At 39.9% G+C, this 21,221-nt stretch overlaps 3 protein-coding genes across 10 annotated transcripts in view; all 3 read left to right on the top strand.

Moving 5' to 3' along the window:
- The window catches only part of LOC127360091 (apoptosis-stimulating of p53 protein 1), a 43,831-nt gene extending 38,326 nt beyond the window's left edge, over positions 1 to 5,505 (top strand). For all 5 annotated transcript variants that reach the window (XM_051394368.1, XM_051394366.1, XM_051394373.1 and 2 more), the window contains 5 exons: positions 70 to 207; positions 1,910 to 2,043; positions 2,442 to 2,608; positions 2,813 to 3,012; positions 3,462 to 5,505. In XM_051394368.1, the coding sequence (XP_051250328.1) occupies positions 70 to 207; positions 1,910 to 2,043; positions 2,442 to 2,608; positions 2,813 to 3,012; positions 3,462 to 3,503 (681 nt within the window). In that variant the 3' untranslated portion in view covers positions 3,504 to 5,505. The remainder of the gene's footprint in view (positions 1 to 69; positions 208 to 1,909; positions 2,044 to 2,441; positions 2,609 to 2,812; positions 3,013 to 3,461) is intronic.
- A 217-nt stretch (positions 5,506 to 5,722) lies between these two features.
- Positions 5,723 to 11,560, top strand: sdsl (serine dehydratase-like). 2 transcript variants are annotated; one of them, XM_051394390.1, is made up of 9 exons: positions 5,723 to 5,836; positions 7,427 to 7,589; positions 7,760 to 7,796; positions 7,873 to 8,012; positions 8,127 to 8,215; positions 8,327 to 8,560; positions 8,642 to 8,772; positions 9,298 to 9,384; positions 9,693 to 11,560. In XM_051394390.1, the coding sequence occupies exons 2-9, from the start codon at positions 7,443 to 7,445 to the stop codon at positions 9,794 to 9,796; spliced, it is 969 nt and encodes a 322-aa protein (XP_051250350.1). In that variant the 5' UTR covers positions 5,723 to 5,836; positions 7,427 to 7,442; the 3' UTR covers positions 9,797 to 11,560. The 2 variants fall into 2 exon arrangements, with proteins under 2 accessions (XP_051250350.1, XP_051250349.1); XM_051394389.1 differs by lacking the exon at positions 5,723 to 5,836 and adding an exon at positions 6,472 to 6,623.
- A 5,126-nt stretch (positions 11,561 to 16,686) lies between these two features.
- syt14a (synaptotagmin XIVa) overlaps positions 16,687 to 21,221 on the top strand; it is a 45,502-nt gene continuing 40,967 nt past the window's right edge. For 2 of the 3 annotated variants that reach the window (XM_051393845.1, XM_051393834.1), the window contains exon 1: positions 16,688 to 16,744. In XM_051393845.1, coding sequence (XP_051249805.1) covers positions 16,732 to 16,744 — 13 coding nt within the window. In that variant the 5' untranslated portion in view covers positions 16,688 to 16,731. Of the gene's footprint in view, positions 16,745 to 21,221 lie in introns of all 3 variants that reach the window. The other variant, XM_051393854.1, reaches the window with a different exon arrangement.

Below are 21,221 nucleotides of genomic sequence, written 5' to 3'. Positions count from 1 at the left end.
AAGCACTTCCCCAGCACTTCTTATTCTGCATTGTCGAGACTTTACTATTTCTCTCCCTGTGTGCTGCAGGTGAAGCGAACCAACCTGAAGAAGCCATCATCAGAGCGAACAGGCCACGGTCTGAGAGTCAAGTTTAACCCTCTAGCTCTGCTGCTGGACGCATCATTAGAGGGAGAGTTTGATCTGGTGCAGAGGATTATATATGAGGTAACACAAAATGATGTTGTAACAGTATCGTATTATAATACATTCTCATATTTCGAATTTGTAATGCTTATGAACTGTGTGCGGATTTAAAATCAAATCAAGCAAAGTTTATTTTCACAGCTCAATATTACAATGAGTCAAAGCACTGTACAAGCCTACGTTAGTAATGGTTCCCTACCCATCTTATGTTTTGCAAGAATACAAGGAAAACCACCCTCCAAAAATCCTATGGAGATGCAATTTAATGAGAGATACCCTCTCAGACATCTGGGAGTGTGCAAAATGCAATCATTTAGTCAGTATCAGTATCAACATAAATTCCAGTCCAAAGGCCAAGCCTGATGGTGTAGGGTAAAGAGTCATTAGATGGCATAGTTCAGAGGATGCGTAGCATGGTGGACAAGGTAAGGGTAGGCAGCCTGAAGATGGTGGTGGGCCAGCTTTTTCAAGCAGCCAGGATGAGGAACAACATTGAATCCTGAGTGGCTCATTATGTTTGATGGCAACATAGAACAGATGGTTGTCTGCGTAGAAGTACAAATCTATTCTGAAGTAGCATATATACATATATATATATATATATATATATATATATATATATTAGTGAAAGGTATTGCACCCAGTACCAAGCCCTGAAGGACACCATACTTTACACAGAGCAGAAATACTAATTGCTATCAAAAAGCAAACTGTTCTATACTGTTTTTAAGATGATCTAGTTAAATATTATGATTAATAGTATTGAATGTTGTGCTTACGTCGAAGGAAATTAGAATTAAGGTTGCAACTTTACTCAGCTAACAGCTACTTTGATTAGGGCATTTTCAGTGTTGTGGTGTTCTCTAAACCCTGACCTAATACTAAAAGATAATGCAGCTATGTGAGATGTGTAGAATGTAGTGAAGTGAGTGTAATCTCACCAGAGAATCTTTTGTTGAAGCCCTAAATCTTGAGCTGTCTGTTAAATAGAGCAGAATATCGTAGGACATAGTTTGGTTATACCTCCAATTTGGTTACACTTGTCCAGTGTTGTGCTTTTGATACATTTGTGTGGAATGAATAAACAAATCTCCAAATGCAATAGAGGAATATTTGTACATGCCAACAATTACTGTTCACCCACACACAGATTGCCTCAAGAGATCTGGAGGATTTTCTAGCTTTTGAATACCTTCATGGCCAAACTTACTAAGTATAATATCTTTGATCTTCTGCAGCTCTGTCAAGGGAGAGGTGGTCTCAGTTGTCAGGTGTTGAAAATTGTTGTTAAGCACTCACGCTGTATTACAGTGCACAGAGCCACTGAGAAAAAAGCTTTAAATCTTTAAAGGTAAAATCCATCTATCCCTGACAGCTTTCACTTGGAGACTGGACAAGCTTACTGGCTCTTCAGACTGCAAACTACAGCTGATACTCTCAAGGAAACATTCAGATGCTTCACTTCCAGAACAAGCTCAGTTTGATGTTATCATACCCCGAGGCAGTAAGACTCAACAACTCAACAGCTTCCAAGCTGTTCAAAAAATGTTGCACTAACCTGAGTTTTGCAGTGAACTCAGGAATTTGGCACCTCTATAGTGAAGTTAAGGGTTTCTCAAAGCTGATACCAATATAGATATTTGGTGATTTTTTTCCCCCACTGTTGCTGTGAAAAGCCAATCATTCTCATCAGCCTAATATGTAGTTTTTCTTATTATTCTAGGTGGAAAATCCCAGTATGCCTAATGATGAAGGCATAACTCCTCTTCATAATGCTGTCTGCGCTGGTCATCACCATATTGTGAAGTTCCTGTTGGACTTTGGAGTTAATGTAAATGCAGCTGACAGTGATGGATGGTCAGTACCTTCAGTCAGTCATTCAATCATGAAATGGTCTAGACTAATAACAGATCAGTGGCTGCTGAAGGACTAGAGGGTAATCAACACACTGTGGCAGTGATAGTGCAGCTCAGCTCGGAGGCAACAATGACAGAGATAATTGCATTTCTAAATTCAGTTTTGACTCAGCTGCCTTAGCAGTATTGAAGGGAGAGATTACCAAGTCTAATGAGGATCTGCATTCAGAAATTACATGATTTAATTTATTCATGTTTAGTTAATGTCAGCCTGTTTCATGATTAGATTTGTGATACAACTGCATTACTGGAACATCTTTGTCCACCTTATCAGAGGTGAATGAACCTTGAAGCAGAGAAAGTCTGTTTAATGTAATATTTTACTGTTTTCCCTCACAGGACTCCTCTGCACTGTGCAGCTTCATGTAACAGCGTCCACCTCTGTAAGATGCTGGTGGAGTCGGGGGCCGCCATTTTCGCCACAACGATTAGTGACGTCGAAACGGCAGCAGACAAATGTGAAGAAATGGAGGAGGGCTATACACAGTGCTCTCAGTTCCTCTATGGTAATTAGATAGAGAGAGACAGATTATGAGTCAACAAAACTGAACTCAACAGGTCTACTCCAGTCCAGAGAGTTAATACATTTGAACATTAACATTTAAAAAATGATCTTACTTGTGGAAGAAAATGGGTAGTAGTAATTTTTTCTCCAGCAAAGCCATAGTTGAAGTTGTTTTTTAACAGTAAATACTCTATTCCTCTCCCAGGCGTGCAAGAAAAGTTGGGTGTGATGAACAAAGGCTTGGTCTACGCTCTCTGGGACTACACGGCCCAGCAGGCCGATGAGCTGTCCTTCAGCGAGGGTGACGCTCTCACCGTGCTGCGTCGGCGTGACGACACTGAGACAGAGTGGTGGTGGGCGCGGCTTAACGACCGCGAGGGATACGTACCCAGAAACCTGCTGGGGGTGAGAGAACTCAAGATATTTCAACAGACACCTTTCCATAAAGTCTTCGCACAGTGCCATTTAAACCTCAGGCAGTGCTGTATGTACACACTCCATAATGCTCAGAACCCAATTATTGTACTAGTAAAGCAGAACTATTTACATAAATGTCCATCACAGTTTCCCTTTACAGCTTCAACCTCTCAGCTGTAACTGTATTGTACACCATGTGGCCTCAGTGTAACTAATAATTAACATTTAAAGTAGGAAGTAAATGTAAACTGTTCATTCAGTGAATTAATTGTGTTTCACCAGCAGAAAAAAAAGGTTTCTTAAGTGGCAGATTTATTCCCACACAGTGTCTTACGGTCTGCCTTCATGATGTTCAGGCACCTTGAGAACAATGTTAACATGATGTAGTGACCCTGCCCTCCCTCTCGCTCTCTCTCTCTCTCTGGCTGTCTCTCCAGCTATATCCAAGGATCAAACCCAGACAACGTTCACTGGCATGAAGCCCAGATCCCACTCGCAGAGGGCGCATGCACACGGAGAAGAAGAGGAGCAGCAGCAGCAGCATGTGGGCGGAAGCATTAGCTGGAAAAGAAAGAACAAAGGACGGAGAGGGAGTTGGGAGGCTGAGTGAGGGAAGAAAGGAGATGGACAAAAGATGGAGCTCACAACTCTGATGAAGCAACTTTTTTTCCCGTTTGTTTGGATGTAATGCTGGAATCACAGAGCCACTTTATGGTAGAATCATAATATATTTTCACTGAGTTGCTGCAGTTAGAAGAATCGCCTGAATTTTATTTTGAGCAACAGTCGCTTGGCAACTTTACATGAGTTCAGCTGCATGAGAGAAGCTGAATAGAAAAAAAAGAAAATTATTCATCTTTTGGATGCAGCTTTGAGTTATTCCAGCTCAGAACATGAAAGCATGAGCTTGGAATTATAAGGCTCTCTCTGACACTTACCCAAATAATTCTTATAATGACACTTTATTTTTGTATGGTGTTAATTAAAATAAAAACCCATATAAAACCCTCATAAAAAAACAAGCTCATCAACAGCAAAAGGATGTGCTCTTCCTCAGTGTCGGTGAACATAGTATGTTGTCTGAAAACACCTTCCCACTGTGTGGTGTGAAGACTTAAATGCAGTAAATTTACAGGCTAGATCAGGTGAAAGTATGTGTGAGATGTGAAGTTGGAGAGAGGAAAGTGTGAAGAGAGAACAGATAGTGTAACTCTGAATGTGTGTTAAAGAAAGTCAGGTTTTGTCAGCAGTAGTCAGGAATAACGTCAGAAGTGCAACCACAAGACTAAGAAGCAGAATCCAGCCAGCTTTTAATGCATGGTGGCTGAGGTACACATCAACCCACTCAAGCAGCAGATGTTTACAATATAACTTAATGGCATGGTAAAAAAAAACACAAGTTTGAATTGATATCAGAAGAATATTTCGATTCTGATTTCCCAAAAGGATATAAGAAGCATCTGCGAATCATTACGGATGTCTCAACCTTTTACTACTCTGTATTTATGTTGACTCAGCGCTGGTGCATGCTGTCATATCAACATCTGTTCAACTGCAAAATGGTTGCTGCTGGTAGGACAGGAGGAAAAGAAGGAAAAAAAGAATGTGAGAAGGGAATTTTTGAGACCAAAGCACCTAGAAAATGGGTTTAGAGGTGAAGAAGGAGGAGGAGGAGGAGTAATGAAAACCTCTGCCTTTATCCATTCACACACAATATCTAGTCCAGACTAGGGCCTGGCACATGTTGGTCCTAATACTGGGGCAATACTAGCACCAGGCTCTAAAACTAACAATACGATAAAGCAGTGTTACCCATCTACCACAAGTTCAGTGTTAAAGGATTTCATATTGGTCAGTCCACTTAAAAATATCACATAGGAGCTCCTGTGGCTACTCTGTGTTGTCTCACCCTGCCATGTCTTAAAGTTTAGAAGGTTGAGAATAAAATTGAATACATTATCCCCGGGCTAACTGCTTAAGTGTTAAAATGGGGCTTAATTAGCTGAGAGTGAATGAAGAATCTAAAGTGTGAAAACAACTTGACTTCCTTTAAGTGTCATCTCTGATTTTTCTTCTTCATATTTACATATTTCAGTAGTTGTATGAAATGTATTATTCTCCTGGTTTGTTGTTTTATTTAAAACAAAACATTGGATATTGTTTTTCTATTATTATTATTATTATTATTATTACTATTATTACTACTACTACTATTCTTAGACACATTGCTCTTGTTTCCTTATCTGTCAGTGCTGGTGCCACTCACTGCTGCCACCCAGTGTACAGAAGGGTTTTGACTCAAAGCGTTGTTTGACATGCTGTGTAAAATATGAAGCAATAAGTGGAGTAATGTTTGGTGTGAGAATGGCACATCAGTCAGAGGAGTGCGAACCATTACTTTGTGTATATGCAACCTGTAACTACACAGCTAATGTACAATAATAATAAAGAAATTATAATCCCTGCAGAGGATCAACACTGTGACTCTCTCAAGTTTCTGAATAAAGTGTTAAATGCGTAAGGAATAAGGAAGAAAAGAGTATAAAAGATGGAAGCTGGACGTAGTTATTGTAGAGCAACTGGGTGGAACAGATGGATGTTGACATTAGTCCAATAAATGTAATTGAATAGAAAACACATACTGAGAGCTGCTCTCCCTCTTTCTGACACACACACACACACACACACACACACACACACACACACACACACACACACGTGTCCAAGTCTTGGTAATAAACTGTGGACTTTAGAGGGGAATTAAAGTTCACTGGTCATTCAAGTCTCAGCACCAACAGAAGGCTCCTCACATGTAAGTTTATTTCTGTTTATTTTCACTATATATTATAATGTGTAAATTAGTGATTCTGAGTTGAGGTTTGTTTTGCAACATTCCCTCTTTTCAAGAGCTAAAACTGACATGCTGATACAGCTTCACTTAAAATATAGACATGTGTCAAGGTAGCACACATGACAGAAAATATGGGAAAAGTGTATTTCCAAATGAAAGCACAGCAACAAAATATAGGTCTGGAAGTCTAACTGTGAATTTCCCTGATCATCATAAAGGTGATACAGAATCAGTCTGCATATAAGGGTTATAATAATAATAATTATTATTATTATTTAACATTCTTAAACAGTTAATATTGTATTATACTGCATGTTTATTAAAGACTGCCTTATATATAAGACAAGAAATATAATAGTCGGCCTATTTGATGACACAAAACTTAAAATTAGGAAAACAGAAGTTTAGTTTAATAGCAAAAGATCCAATGTTATGGCAAATTATTATTACAGGTTAAATGTACTTGTGTATACTTGTATATTTCAGAGTTGCCAGGATAAATAACACGCAATATTACATGATATATTTATTTGGTTGTTGTTATTATTATTATTATTATTATTACTGAAAAAGTAAAGAAATGACACATTTATTTTGTAGGAGCTCCCGGAAGTAGGGGTGTTCAGCTGTTTTTGTTTTCTGCTATGTGCTAGCATTATGTAGCGTACACTGAAAATATGACACACTTTGCATGAATTAAACGTCCTTATCCTTCAGAGGCTCCTTCAACAAGACATTTTACCTAAACGTAAGTCAACATTTAAAACCTTACACCACGTTATCACCTTATGACGTACAGCATACGTTAATGCACGTCATTAAATTGGTTTACATTGTAACTTATTGGACGTTTATTACGTTATAACGTTTTGTAGCCATAAGGGCTAGCTGCGTCACACTCACTGTTCATCATTGGTTGGGGTTGAGATGTGTTTGCTGCCAGTCCGACACCATGGTGTTCAATCATTGTCTCTCACTTCCTCAGCTCCCAGTTTGAGCAGTTACATAATGCACACACACACACACACACACACACACACACACACACACACAGCACAGTCTGAAACGCGGTCCAAATACTTAATAACCTTCTGTGAGGGGTTTATATTGTTTTATGGCATTTAATTCACAAAATAGACTAATGGTTATATTGAACAGCAACAAACAAGGATTAAAACAATACTGAACAATTACCCAGCTCTACATAAGATTACTACAGCTTCCATGATCTACAAAATGTGTTGACATTAGCACCAGCCACCAGCCAATATGCTTTTCCATGTTAATGTGCACTTTCCAGCTGCACTTGGAGGCAGCACTGGCCAGGCATGGCACACAATGGGGCAGGAAGGTTTAGAGTGGTGCCTATTAATATAAATAATGAAAGATAGCTTTACTGCACTTTTATACTATATTTGGAAACTTTGACCAAAAAAATCTCCACTCAAGGTCCACTCCGTAGCTTTTTCTGGAGCTTTCAACAGCGTTTCAGCTTGCCGTTTGCTCAGCCGTCTTCATTCTCAGCATTGTACTCATCTAACACCATTTCAGTGAGATCAGACGCACCATGGCAGAGCATTTCCACCTAAACACCCCGCTGCTGGAGACCGTCAGCATGTCCAAACGTGTGGGAACCACCGTGTACCTAAAGATGGAGAATTCACAGCCCTCCGGTTCCTTTAAGATCCGTGGCATTGGACACCTCTGCCAGCAGGTAGGGACCCTCAATCCTCTGCTGGCGTTTGAAAAAGCAAAAATCATCGAAAAGCAAATCAGACACTGACTCTCTGTCATTTAGATCGAAGGCCAGTGTTGCCTGATGGTGGTTCGTAGAAAAAAAGAAACAAAATTGTCCTTTTTTCATTTCATTTCTCTCTTCTGCAGCTCGCCAGACAGTCCAAAGGAGTTGTCTGCGCTTCAGGTGATTTCTACTGGGACACAGCATATTAATATGCTCAATATTACTGCAGTATAACATCATATGGCTTTTTTTCCAGGTGGTAATGCAGGTATGGCGGCAGCCTACACAGCCAGAAAGATGGGCGTACCAGCCACCATCGTAGTTCCCTCATCTTCTCCTCAGCTGGTCGTTCAGAGACTCCGGGATGAGGGTGCTACTGTCAAGATTATAGGCAAGGTAAAGTATATTATTAGATTTAAACAACAATTCTGTCATTGTTTTCAACCATTAGAGTAAAACCAAACACAACGAGATTTAGAGAGAAATGAAGTGGAATCTTCCTCTCATTAGGTCTGGGATGATGCCAATGCAGAGGCTCTCCGACTGGCAGAGACTGAAGGACTCACATTTGTTCCTCCATTCGATCACCCTCTGCTCTGGTAGAAACATTCATCACAATTAAAGTTTCCAGTTTCAACCCCAAAACTGGCTTTCTGCAATACTTTCCTCCAAACTGTCCCTGTGTCTCCCTCCTCATGACGCACACCCAGGCAGGGCCACGCCAGTATGATCACGGAGGTCGCAGACTCTCTGGGTCCCGGCGTGAAGCCCGGAGCTGTGCTGGTGTCCGTCGGCGGAGGGGGGCTCCTCTGCGGGGTCGCCCAGGGCCTGAAGGACGTAGGCTGGACAGACGTACCCATCATCGCCATGGAGACGGTGGGGGCCCACTGTTTCAACGCGGCGGTTAAGGCGGGGAGGGTGGTCACCCTGGATGACATCACCAGGTTAGAGGTTAAAGGAGCTCAGATGTGTTCTGTGGTTATGAATGTGGCCGCGCTGAATTGATCCTCTCTGTCTCTCCACAGTGAGGCTAAGTGTCTCGGAGCGAAGACAGTTTGCAGGAAAGCTTTCGAATACAGCCAGTGCAGCGAGCTTACGGTCATCTCTGAGCTTGTGACTGACCAGCAGGCTCTGCAGGCGGTCGAGACATTCCTGGGTTAGTGTGTTAGTGTGTGTGTTGTGTCCTTGAAAGTGCATTTTAATGTTCCTCTGACAGGTAATGGCTTGTGAACTGCCCAAATATCCTCCTACTCTAAAGAAAATGATAATCAGCCTTACTTTTTTATTTTAATTGGGAACAGCAGTATGCAGTTAAAACAACAAAAGAGCTAATCTAACACAGAAGAAAACACTGAATTTGTTAAAAAGCTTATTAAGACTGTCTGATTGTCATAAAAAATAGATAATGCAGACAGAATTGTATAAAAAGTTCCCTGAAACAGGAAATAATTGACTCAAAATTCATCCAAATCACTCGTTTTACACAAACGTCCGGAAGTGATTGTGTTCACTGTTTGGATTAAAGATGAAATATTCATAAAATATGTAACTTAGTCAGGAGTCATCAGTTTACTAAATGATAAAAAAGGAAAGGTTGAGAACCACTGACTTCAACTCACTGTGGGTGTGTGTGTGTGTGTGCGTGTGTGTGTGGGTGTGTGTGCGCGCTAACTGCTTGTAGATGAGGAGCGTGTGTTGGTGGAGATGGCGTGTGGAGCAGCACTCGCGGCAGTCTACAGTGGATTTATACGCAGATTACAGGACGAAGGTAACTACCCTGACACCTTAAAAGATATTCAGCACCATGCTTCTGTCTGTAATAAAATCAGTTTCTGGATCCGTATTGGTTCCTCTTCATTTACAACTCCTCTGTATGTTGATACAACAGTAACACTGTGTCGAGATACATGACACCGTTTCAGTAATCTGACTCACAATTCATGTTCTGCATGTGGATCTGAAGATATTTTCAGACCACAGCCATGCCTGTAAGAAATGTTTAATGTTTAATGATCATGATGGAACTTCCTGTATATAGTAACTCCCTTCTAATAAAGGAGAAACTTGCTGTTTTAGGTCAGCTGCCGACTCTCTTGGGTCCCCTGCTGGTGATCGTGTGCGGTGGCAGCAGCGTCGACATGAAGCAGCTGGCACACCTCAAACACAAACTGCAGACATAAACTACACCGTGTGTGTGTGTGTGTGTGTGTGTGTGTGTGTGTGTGTGTGTGTGCAGGTGCATAGCAATACATGTGTCTCTGTGTGGCTGAGCTAAAAGATTGCATCAGTTCAGTGAATGATGTGTGGATGGATTCATAGAATAAAGCTCAATTCCTCAAATAAGAGCTACAGACATGTCTTCTAATTTTGAAGCCAATGTGTTTGAATTGCTGCTCATTTATGAATTAATGCTTCTGATATTGCAATTTATCATTCAAGTCACATAAAATATATAAACAGAATTAATTTCTTCAGTTATAAATTATTGAGTGAATATGTTTTAACCATGCTCAGCTCACTAAATTCAATTACCAGGTTTCCCCACAGGGTGGTGCCACACTTCACTATTCAGAAATCCTCTGGCTCTCCACAGTCTGAGTCAAGACACAGAAGACTTTATGGAGAAAAAAAGTGTTATCAAACAAACAACAAACATTTGTTGATGTGATTTAATCAGAAATTAACTGTACTTCAGCACTCTCAGTCTGAGGCATCAAGATATTTGTTGAAACTAGTTTCGTCTTAAATTTCATATTAATTTGACGACACTGCACCTAAATATTTGTGCATTTGAGTCACCTCTCTCTTTCTGTGAATGCATTTGCAGCCTTGGGTTGTTTTTCCGATGTTGAAATATATTTTAGATGAAAACCTTTCAGACTTTTAATGCTGGATTGTTTCGTGTCATTATTATAAATTTAGTAGTCTAGTCAATTTGTGTTACATGTAGGAAGGTATTACTATGGAAACAGCTCCTCACTGTCCTGCCTGCGTCAGAGAAGCCAGTGGAAAGTGTTGCATTTAATAACCTGTTGATAGTCTTTGCCTTCTGAACTCTCAGACGGTTGCATAAGATATTAAGTTCACAAAGAGAAGAAGCAGAAAATGGACTTTATGTTAACATTGTGATCACTTGCATTACATTGTCTATTAGAAAGCACCTCAGGATGATTTATTGATCAAAACAAAAGATTGTTTTTGAATATATAGCGTATAAGAAAGTGGAATGAAAACAGCTCCATACGTAACCTGGTGGAGGTGAAAACTGGAGAGTTTTGTGATGAAAGTAACTGTTTTTTAGTCTCTACAGTAAGTGTTTGGTTGGAGTGCCATATCCTGCAGTTTACATATCAGATAAAAAATAATTCATGTAAACATTGTCGCTGCTGTTTAGATTGGTATACTCATCAGTCTGACTTCCACTCATTAGGTTTTTTCCAGAGCTTTCAGTTACATCACATGGCCTTCATCAGTAGTGACCTAAGTATTGAACTTCAAACCCATTTAGTAAAAACATTATAGTATGTATTTGTAATTTTATGATATGAGAAAAAGCACGAATGACCCAGATAAACAAAAAAGACTATCGGCAAGAAGATCTACTTCTAAGTAGTTATTCAGTTAGATTCCCCTTGAAATCAATGAAACAAGGCGGTGGAAACACTACCACTTTTGTCCACAGGGGCGGCCAGAATCAACACAAAATGAAAGTTTCCTGTTGCTGCTTTAATCAATAGCGGGAATATGAGACTGCTGGTTTGAGATGAATTTGGAGTCTTGACTCCACTTGACAAACTACATCCAAAGACTGTACTTCTGTATATCTGTAATCTTTATTGGACCTCAATGGAAATATCTGTTGGACTTAATTGTGTTATCTGACATCCCTGTGTGTGATTTAATTTCCTCCCCCTCATGTCAAATACTAAACTAAAGATAATGTTTCCACCTTTGCATCACTTCTACTTCATACTGCAGTTATGATGCTCAGTGCTGACAGCCCAAACTGGATGTAAAGTTAGGTATTATGTGTTTTTTTTCCCTTCACTCCCAAGATTTTTACAAGATGCGATCTTCTATTCAGTTCTGCATACACCAGCAGCTCGCTTGTTTATGGAGGCAAAGACACAACTTTCTGACCTCAGAGTCTCTGTTGAATCAGTTATTCTGCTCTGAGTTGTTTGCCTTGAGCAACAGGTAGTATTCCTCACGCCTCCAGACTGACAGTATATACACTGAATGTTGTAAATATTAAAGAGCTTAAAATCTCTTAGCACTCACTAGTCTCCCATATGAAAACCTTTCCACTAACAAAGATATAGAGACTGATACATTGTGAATTTGCATTGTGGGTTGCGCACAGGAGGTGTCCCTAAACCTTTGTACATTCATCATGAATATATGTTTCACAAATTAGTTACACAACCCTGTGCACATGATGGCCTCCATTTGACATTTACAACATTTATAAAAGCATTAAGCATATTCTCAGATGCTTGTTGCTAAGCAATAAACACCCTTGCTCATTTGGAGTGAACACATTTAATGTAAACAAGGTGATATAAGTCAGTATATTGCAAGTTATGCAACGCCTCTCGTTCAGTCACAATGTGTGGCTGAAAAACACGTACATGGCTAGACCTGCTCCTCTGAATAACCAATGTTCCCAGCAGCACTGTAGCAGCGGTAGGCTGATTGAACTGGGTGATTCCCAGGAGCACTGTTGGTGTTCACAGAAAGGTCATACATGGAGTGAACATGACTGTATCGTAGATGCTACTCTCTCATGTCAGACTGTGACACACAACAGCCTCACAGTCCATTCAGAAGAGAACTGAACGAAGCTGTGCAGTCATCTGATTGCCTTTATTAATTGGTGATATTTACATGATCAGAAATAATCTTTTTCTGCCCTTGCATGATTAAATAATAGTTGGATTATTTACGTCCTCTCCCAACAATCTACATGCTCAGATGAATCTACCTGACCCACAGCTGTGCTCCCCCCTTTGGCGAGTGTGATTCGGGCAGCCTGCGGATGGAGAAGCTAATGGACGTGCCAGCCCATTTCTATGACAACAGGAAGGAGCTGCTTTGATGAGCCCAGCAGGGCATTTGAGAAGAGCTGCAGCTAAAAATAGGACAAAGTAAACAAGAATGAATGGGGAAGAGACAGAGAGGGAAACAGTGCATGTCTGTGAACATGTGTGTGTGTGTGTGTGCAGGTTTTACAAACTTCAAGCAGCGTGTTAGCTCCGTTGCTAACCCCATCTGTGTTTGATGTTAAATTTCCTCAAAAAGTCACGGTCACACTCCTTTTGGGTATCAGTACACGCTTGGAAGACACTAGTTTGATGAGGTGTTATATAACAACTTCAGCTATTCTAACCTGGACACGGTTCACCACAGCAGGATATGAGAATGACACTATACACACTGTATTTAGTTGATTTCTGTACTTTTGACCCTGTATTTGTTTCTAATTGATAATTCATGTATGGATTGCTGCTGGGCTAAACTTTCATTTAAAGCCAATCTAACATATTTTGGTAATTTGTTTTAATTAAGTTCAATTCAATTCAATTTGACCCCAAGAAAGTAACTCGAGGCAAACAAGCCTGCAAAAGTACGCACAGACATTTCATTTACAGATATAGCAGTCTAAAAATACAAATATGTTATAAAGAGTTGAAGGATTAATAGCAGTGGCCAGTGCACGGGCCATCAATGTCCAACAACACAACGGCACATTTAGCCAAAAGAATACCAAAAAGTCTAAATTGAAAGTACATTTATTCATCTGTACACGTCGGCTAACATCCTGCTTAAAATTAAATACAGTAAAAACTTAATTTCCATTGTAATTTAGACTGTAAGTTATCATGGTACATACAGTACATCATCAGATACATTTTGTGTCTGGATTCACTAGCAGGCACTCACTTTACTATTAGTCCAAAACATGAGGTTGCACACATTTTCTGCTCTTCAAATAATTCTCCTGCAAATTCTCAATTTGAAACTTGTGATGTTTCAGACTGCTGGTTCCCAATTATGTTTATCTTTCAAACTTTTCTCTAATCTTTACTTCTTTCTGATGAAATTCTGTTTACCTTTTCAGACCACTCAATTATTTATATAATGATATAAAGCAGCTTATAGACATGCAACCCATGACAAGAAGTCGCAAGGAGATAATGCTTCATATTGAGGGGTTACAGGCAAAAATGTTGAAAATGAGATAAAGTAATGTTGAGTAGCTTAAATTTAATTCAATTCAGTTTTATTTGTAGAGCACCAATTCATAACAAGAAAACATTTTAAAAATCTAGACCATACTAAAATGATTTACAGAGACCCAACAGTTCTTGGCAGCGAGGAAAAACATCCTTTGAGGCTTGAAGATGTCCTAATAGTTGTATTTATTTATTATTAGTGAACTCTTTGAGTCTCTGAGTAAATTAGAAGTTAACGACACCTCCAAATGTTGACATGAGGGATGAGATGGATAAGTAAGAGCAGAAATATCACACATCATTTTGCTGCACTCATAAGGTGAGGACACTGTGTAGGATGCTGCCTAGTGAGCAGAGTGCATTTGACAGCTTTCATGTAGGTAATGCCACTTAAACTGCATGCCAGATTATGTTACAAAGAATTGCTCAAAGTATACGATCTCCTGTGTAAATCCCACTTTAAAAGCGAGGCAAATACTGTAATACACAGCTCTGTTGAGGATTCTCACTCTCAGAGAGAGGATACAGAGATTTGTGTTACAAATGCCTCAATTGGGTAACATTTGCTCATGTTTTTGACAGGGAATCACAAAGTAGAGCTCAGCAGCTGCTGTATGTATCCATGGCAACCTGATGACGGCATGGGAGTCTAATTTGAATCTCAAAATGAAAGTTAATAGATTTTATAATTCTATTGTAACAACCGTTTTTTATAAACATTAACACAATAGAACAGCTGCGTGTTTTCAGGGGGCTGAAAGAATGCACTGAAATACTCAATATACATACACAATGGACTGTGCAGTATTTACACTGAGAGATAAGCACAAACAGGCAGTAGCATTTTGCTGACTTACAAAGATAGCAATAGCAGGATAAGCTTAATTACAATTTGATTGGATAGAAATGAATGAAGGTTTAATGAACCTCAACCGGAAACAGAGTGACTGCAGCAGCATGGAGCGATTTAGATAAATACAGTGCGCGGAAGGCAATAAAGTAATAACAAGATAACACGTGCAGGTTATGAGTTGTGTTTGTGTTGTAGTATTCATGCAAAAGGCAGGTGTAGACAGGGCAAAGGTAAAAACCATTACAAAAAGCTCACACTGAGCTTTCCTTCACAGAGGAGTACGATACTGGGGGTGTACAGAATAGAAAGCCATATTTATATATACTTCTTCCTTCATGTTTTACTTTATCTAAACTTCAGGGGGAAGCCCAGCAGCTATGGAAAACAACATAATGAGGATGGAACAGATATTCTCATTAACAAGACGCCTGCTGCCTGCTGTATGAATATTTAATCCCAGTGCTGTATTTAAGACCTGACCTTTAAGAGTCGCACAACAGCGAAACAAATCACTATCACATGCTTTCACATCCCTAATTATCCTATTTATCATAATGTACAGGAGTTACATGGTACTGATGTGTAACAATCTGTGTTATTGCTGCACTACTCTCTCCCAGAATGCTTTTCATTACCTCCAGAAAAGGTCTGTGGCAGTGACAGTGTATATAAGGTCTGTGCTGATGGAATCTTCCTGTATGACTGCCAGCAGGGCGAGTGTAGGCAGAGGCTCTTGTTCTTTGCTTCTGAGGGGCTGACACAAACACTTACTGTTGATTTTCAGAGCGCCAGTCTGTTCTCAGGAATCAGAGCTCTGCTGGTTGCTTTTCCAGCCGTCAGCAATCGGGGGATGATTAACAACTGCAGGTAGTGGGTGAACTAGCAGCACTGAGTCACATGAAGTAGGACAGAACCACAGCTAAAGAGAGCTGAAATTGCCTCAAGTACATATAGTAAAATATGCCATAAAATAATGCTTCTACTTCTTACTTCTAACTCACAAAGTCTGTTAAAGAAAGAAAGATTTGCTAAGCCATTAAGAGACATAAAGACATTAGCAGAAGGAGCATTATCTTCTAATACTGCTTAATATTGTAGCATAGCCTACTTATAAATAATCTTTGTTGTTGGCTGAACTATGTATCTTTTTTAGTTAGCATCATTATTGAGCTGTATTAGCATTAAATGCTATATTAGCATTTAATTCAGCTTAAAGATGTAGTTTAGCGGAGCTAAATTAACTTTCAGGTTTGCTAAACCAACTTCAATTATTAGAATAATGTAAATTAATACAGAAGAAGTTAGTTAAAGGAAAATGTCTTCTATTTAGGAGATATCACAAAAGTTAGGTTGGCTGAGCTAATTTATTAAGATGTATTAGCATGTTATAAGTATATTAGCATCTTAAATTCTAGTGGTAAGTACAGGCTAACAACACTGCTTCATTGTGACAAACATCACACAGTATTTAACATTAGTTGTGCTACAACATAAAAATATGAACACAATATAAAAATTATGTCTACAAATCATATTAACATCTTATACAGTATAACAATGTAGCCACCTTAAATTAACTTTCCGTTGACTTGCCTACTTTAGGCTACATTATATCACATTACATAGGCTAATGAATTGCATTAGCATCTTGCCAATACAACCAAATTAACTAGATGCTTTTACTAAGTATTGACACAGATGTAATAAAGCTTTTAACCTATCTTAGTAGAATTAAAGGAACCTGGTGTGGTTCAACTATTGCTATATTAAATGTTAATAGACCTTTACTGAGTTATGAAAGGTGTAAGTTATGTTACTGTCAATGGTTCAGGCTATGTAATATATTTTCTCCTAGCTGTAAATTATGGATTAGATATCCGTACATCGCTTGTTTCAGACACTCCGCTTCCTGCCCGGTGTTTTATGGACTGTACCACACCATGAATCTCCCCCCGTCCCTCACTCTTGCAGTGGGCCGCTCCCCCTTCTTCACCGCCCGCTTTGGTGGAAGCCAAAACAGAACATCATGGCGATTGATGGTAAGTAGGCCAATAACGTCTCTCCTTCCCTCGTAATTAACTTCCACTGGTAATCAGACATGTCACAGCTGAATTCTTTCAACCAAAAAGTGCAAATGATTTCAGGAGCGTGGTGCTCGCTGTGGCTGGAATCAGTGAAAGTTATTTTTTAAAAATATATTTAAAGCGGTGTTTTTCCTTCGGTGTGTGTGAGAGTAGAAGAGCCGGGGAGGAGTGTTGAAGCGGCGGTCGCTCGGTGTGTCTGTAACGGCGGTGCTGAAGGAACAGCTCCGCTATGAGAACTGCTGCATACCGTTTATTTGAACGGAGAGTAACCGAGACGGTGTCATGTGTCTGCTCGCTGGCTGGTGTTTCTGCTGTGGATTTGATGTAACTCTGGCTGTGGTTTGGTTATCGTTGATAAAGCCGGCTGGCCGTTTTGTAGCCCCCGCTGCATGTCGGTACTTTACAACTTGGGTTAAAGGGAGCAAACCTCTCATTCAGTGGGTGCAGTTGTGAGGGCACAGGGTGAAACCGTGCCAAGTTTTAGACCAAGATCAGTGTGCTTTGGAAGGCTCTGGTCCGGCTTTGGAATATCTAAAGCATTAAGTTTAACAAGTTACTGTGTAATAAATACTTTCCTGTATGATGTTGTGTTTTAGCTGCTGTGTTTGTGGGCTGCACACTGAGCAGATATGTGCTTTTACTCTTCACCTGTCTCTGCTTATGTAACTTTGCAGCTTTTAAGCAGCTTTTGTGCTTATTTTATCTGTTTAAATATCATGATGCTTGCAGCGGTGGAATACATACTGCCCTTTAAATGTAACTGGAAATAGGCCATCACTAAGCTCAATGATAAATGACCTGCTTTGTAATAATAGAGAGTGGTAATCTTTTTTCCTTTTCAGTCAGAGTGAAAAATATCATCCACTTTTGCCAAAAGTATATATTTAATCGCTTTGTATGAAACAACGCACTCGAGATAATTGATGGTGACCAGGATGAAACACCGAAATGCGGTTGGATATGAGAATATAGGGGTCATTTTTATATGCTGATGTCTTCGGGATGTTTCCCAAAATAAATCAGTGTCAGTGCTTTAATTGGTCTGTTGTACATGGTGTGATTAGATGACAGGGTTTTAAAATGTTAAAGTCACGCTGCAAGATTTAATACATTTTTTCATAATGGAGTTATTATTATATATTTTTTCATAGACGCCACGGTCTGGGGGTCTGGTCCGTTTGTTGTTTTTTGGGGTTTTTTCTAGCTTTATTTATAAGTGGGCAGTAGAGAGATGACAAGAGGTGAGTCAGGAAGAGAGATGACATACAACAAAGTTTCCTAGCCGGAATCGAACGGGGGGATGTTGTTATCACAGTACATGGTATGCATTTGAACCACTGGGCCAGTAGGATGCCTGAAACCTGTAAAACTTTACATGTCTTTGGAGGAAGAGGAAGAATAATAGGCCAGGAGGAATACAGGACAGCAGAGTTCACCTCTAGAAACCAGCACACTGCTGTGAACTATCCAGTTCCTGCTGTAAACTAGGCAAATAGACCAACCACCATGTAGCCCAGGGCCTCGGGGCTTTGTTAATAAGACTAAACACTGTGAAATTCAGAAACACATGGTTCAATATGAGAATCATCAAGTGAAAACAAATGTTGAACTGAATGCCAGTCACACCTAGAGTTTGGTTTCTTTGGTATGAACCATAGCTAAAACTAACTTTACACTTTTTTTTATCAAGTGATCCAGGACTTCACTGGGCAGTTTTGCTTATGTGAACATTTTACCATTGAAGGGAGCTGCTGTCTTTTCCCCTATCTTTACACAATGAATTATTTCCCCCAAGACTGAGTCTCTTTCTGCATGTTGGGGGAAAGCACATAAAGAAATAGCTGAAAAGGAGCATCTCATAACCACAAATTTTGGATCAGGATTTCACTTTTAATAAACCACAACAAAAGGTTGGAACAAGTGCTACGAGAGGCAGCCCTGCATTGCTTCATCTCACCCTGCCTCATCTGTGGCAGTCTCACTACCATCAAACCTCCTCCAGTTTATCAGACAGCCACACCTCGCTTGAGTTAGATGCTCATTCTACCCCACCCACTGACCTCAACTTCCCGCCACATTAGTCAGCAAAGTGGCGTTTCCTGAAAGGCCATGATTATAGAGGCCCCAGTCAGCGATATTTCACCGGAGCTAGTTGGCCCCGCTGAGATTTATGCAGCAGCTGTGGGGCTGACTGACACCTGCAGCACCCAGAGGCCGGGCCACCAACACCAGTGGTTCTTTCTGTCTGTACTTGTGACGTTAGGTTGGATGAACATCATGAGGTGTCACAGGAACACTTTGTTTCTGCCAGACATTTTTAGAGCAAATAATTCATTTTGATGTTATGATGTTTTATTGTGGCTGCGTGAATCAGCGTTTACTAGTAATTATGTTGTTTGACAGGTGCTATTATTTAGAGTGCAACTTGCAACATTTAGAGTTTACATGCATCTAAGTACAGCTGCTGAAGTTCTCTGCAGTACAGCTACAACAATTATTTTCATTATCGATTAATCTGATAGCGAGTTGTGTAAAACAAATGGCCATCACAATTTCTCAGAGCCCAGCGTGGCGTCTTCAGGTGGTTTGCTTGTTAAGCCGACAATGAAATATTACAAAGACAAACAGAAACGTCTCACATTTGGGACGCTGGAACAGCAGAATATTTGGCATTTTTGCTTGGAATTGCTGCTGATCATTTTTCTGTCAATATCAGTTCATCATTTCAGCTCTAAAGCTAATGTTTTACATACATGATTGGGAGATAAAAGAAGGAAATATGATGGAAAGTAAAAAAGCATTGCATTAGGTTTAAAATTAGGATGTCTGTGACATAAGGCAACAGCCTCAAGCGTGACCCACAAATTCTAGCTTGCTTGATGCCTCAAGGTTTATGTTTTAGCAGCTATTTACTTTAGGAATGTGATCAATGACATTGGGTTGTGTGATTGAGCCTGTTTGTTTTGCTAATTCAGACTGTGCGTTGTCTGAATCATCAGCTTAAAACTTACCATTATTAATGCATGCTGCTTTAAATACCAAATATATCAGAGCTTCTTAAGCTTTCTTAATTGGATATACACAGCAGGCTCTCTGGGAAAAGATCACTGAGTGACTTAACTAAGCTTGCGTACATGAAAGCTTTTTTCTGTCAATTGAGTGACTGCAATATAAACCAAAATACAGCTTTTAAAAAGTTAAAAATTGAACTGCATCCCAATTTGTTTTAAAAGATGGAGAATTTCACAGAAATGTTATTCTGTACATGTTATTATATTAACAGTGCTGGTTCCGGGGCTCAGCCCCGGGACTGAGCTCCATGCATCAGCTCCTGTGACAAGCTGTAGACAGATCGACCGGAGGCCCAAATGGATTTCACATATCCTGGTTAAGCCTGGATTTCTAGCCAGCAGATCGAAGGCAGCCCCATCTCACTTCGCTTGGTTTTCTCAGTGTGTGTGGTGTGTATGATGAAGTCTTGTCGAGTCCTGAGCTGGTGCCAAGTACAGAGTAGGCAGCCCAGGAGGTGTGTTTAGCTGTGGAAATATTATGTGTGGAAATTACAGCAGCAGAGAAGCTCTTCGTGCTGACATTTTGACAGTATCTTTCAAAATCTTACTGAAATGCCTGCCGGGTCATTTGTCCTCGGGTGCCTTTGTCAACCAGTTTAGCTAAATCCAATGAGAAATGTGTGAGTGTCTTAGTGGTGGATCACATATGTTGTTTAGACTGACAGAAATACAAACAGTACACGGTTTTCTCGAAACATTAAGGCTGTGTCTTCCATGAACCCTGATGCTTCCTGTCAAGGATTTCTCAGCTTCTCTCCCCTCCTCCTCCTCCTCCTCCTCCTCCTCGACATGGCTGTGTTTGTTTTGGAGAGCGAGAAACAGGATATGAGGCGATAATAGCTAATATGTCTTCGGACCATTTGAGGCAACGTTTGCTATGACACATTGCAACTGCAATAGAGCAATACATTACTTTCAAAGTGAAACTAAGTGAACCTGCTCGAGCTGTGGGCCATCAATCAAACCAGGAAATTTCAGTGTCACACAAGCCAACAGGCAGTGAAGAGGCTGCCATTCGAAACTTACAGTGACAGTCTGAATAATTTATGGTACTTGAAATTAAAGCTGCTCTAATCAATATTTTTCTATTATATTAACACTGAAATGACTACGTATAAGGTAATAGGTGTTGCTCGTATTGACAAACCCACAGAAAAATCTGTAGTCTGCAGTTCCTCTCAGCTCTGTGGAGCATTTTAGCATTTTCCAGCTAATTTTTTTAGCAACTTTAGCAAAAAAAAAAAAAAGCTCTGGTAAATCCACTAGGGGTGTAAGAAAAAATAGTTTTTTCTATTTAGGATGTAATCATTTATTCATTGTATGTACCTGAGGTAGAGAGTAGAGCTACATGTAGGTCAGCA

This window comes from Dicentrarchus labrax, unplaced genomic scaffold (genome assembly GCF_905237075.1).
Source record: "Dicentrarchus labrax unplaced genomic scaffold, dlabrax2021, whole genome shotgun sequence".
NCBI lineage: Eukaryota > Metazoa > Chordata > Actinopteri > Moronidae > Dicentrarchus > Dicentrarchus labrax.
This window is presented reverse-complemented; position numbering and strand designations above follow the sequence as displayed.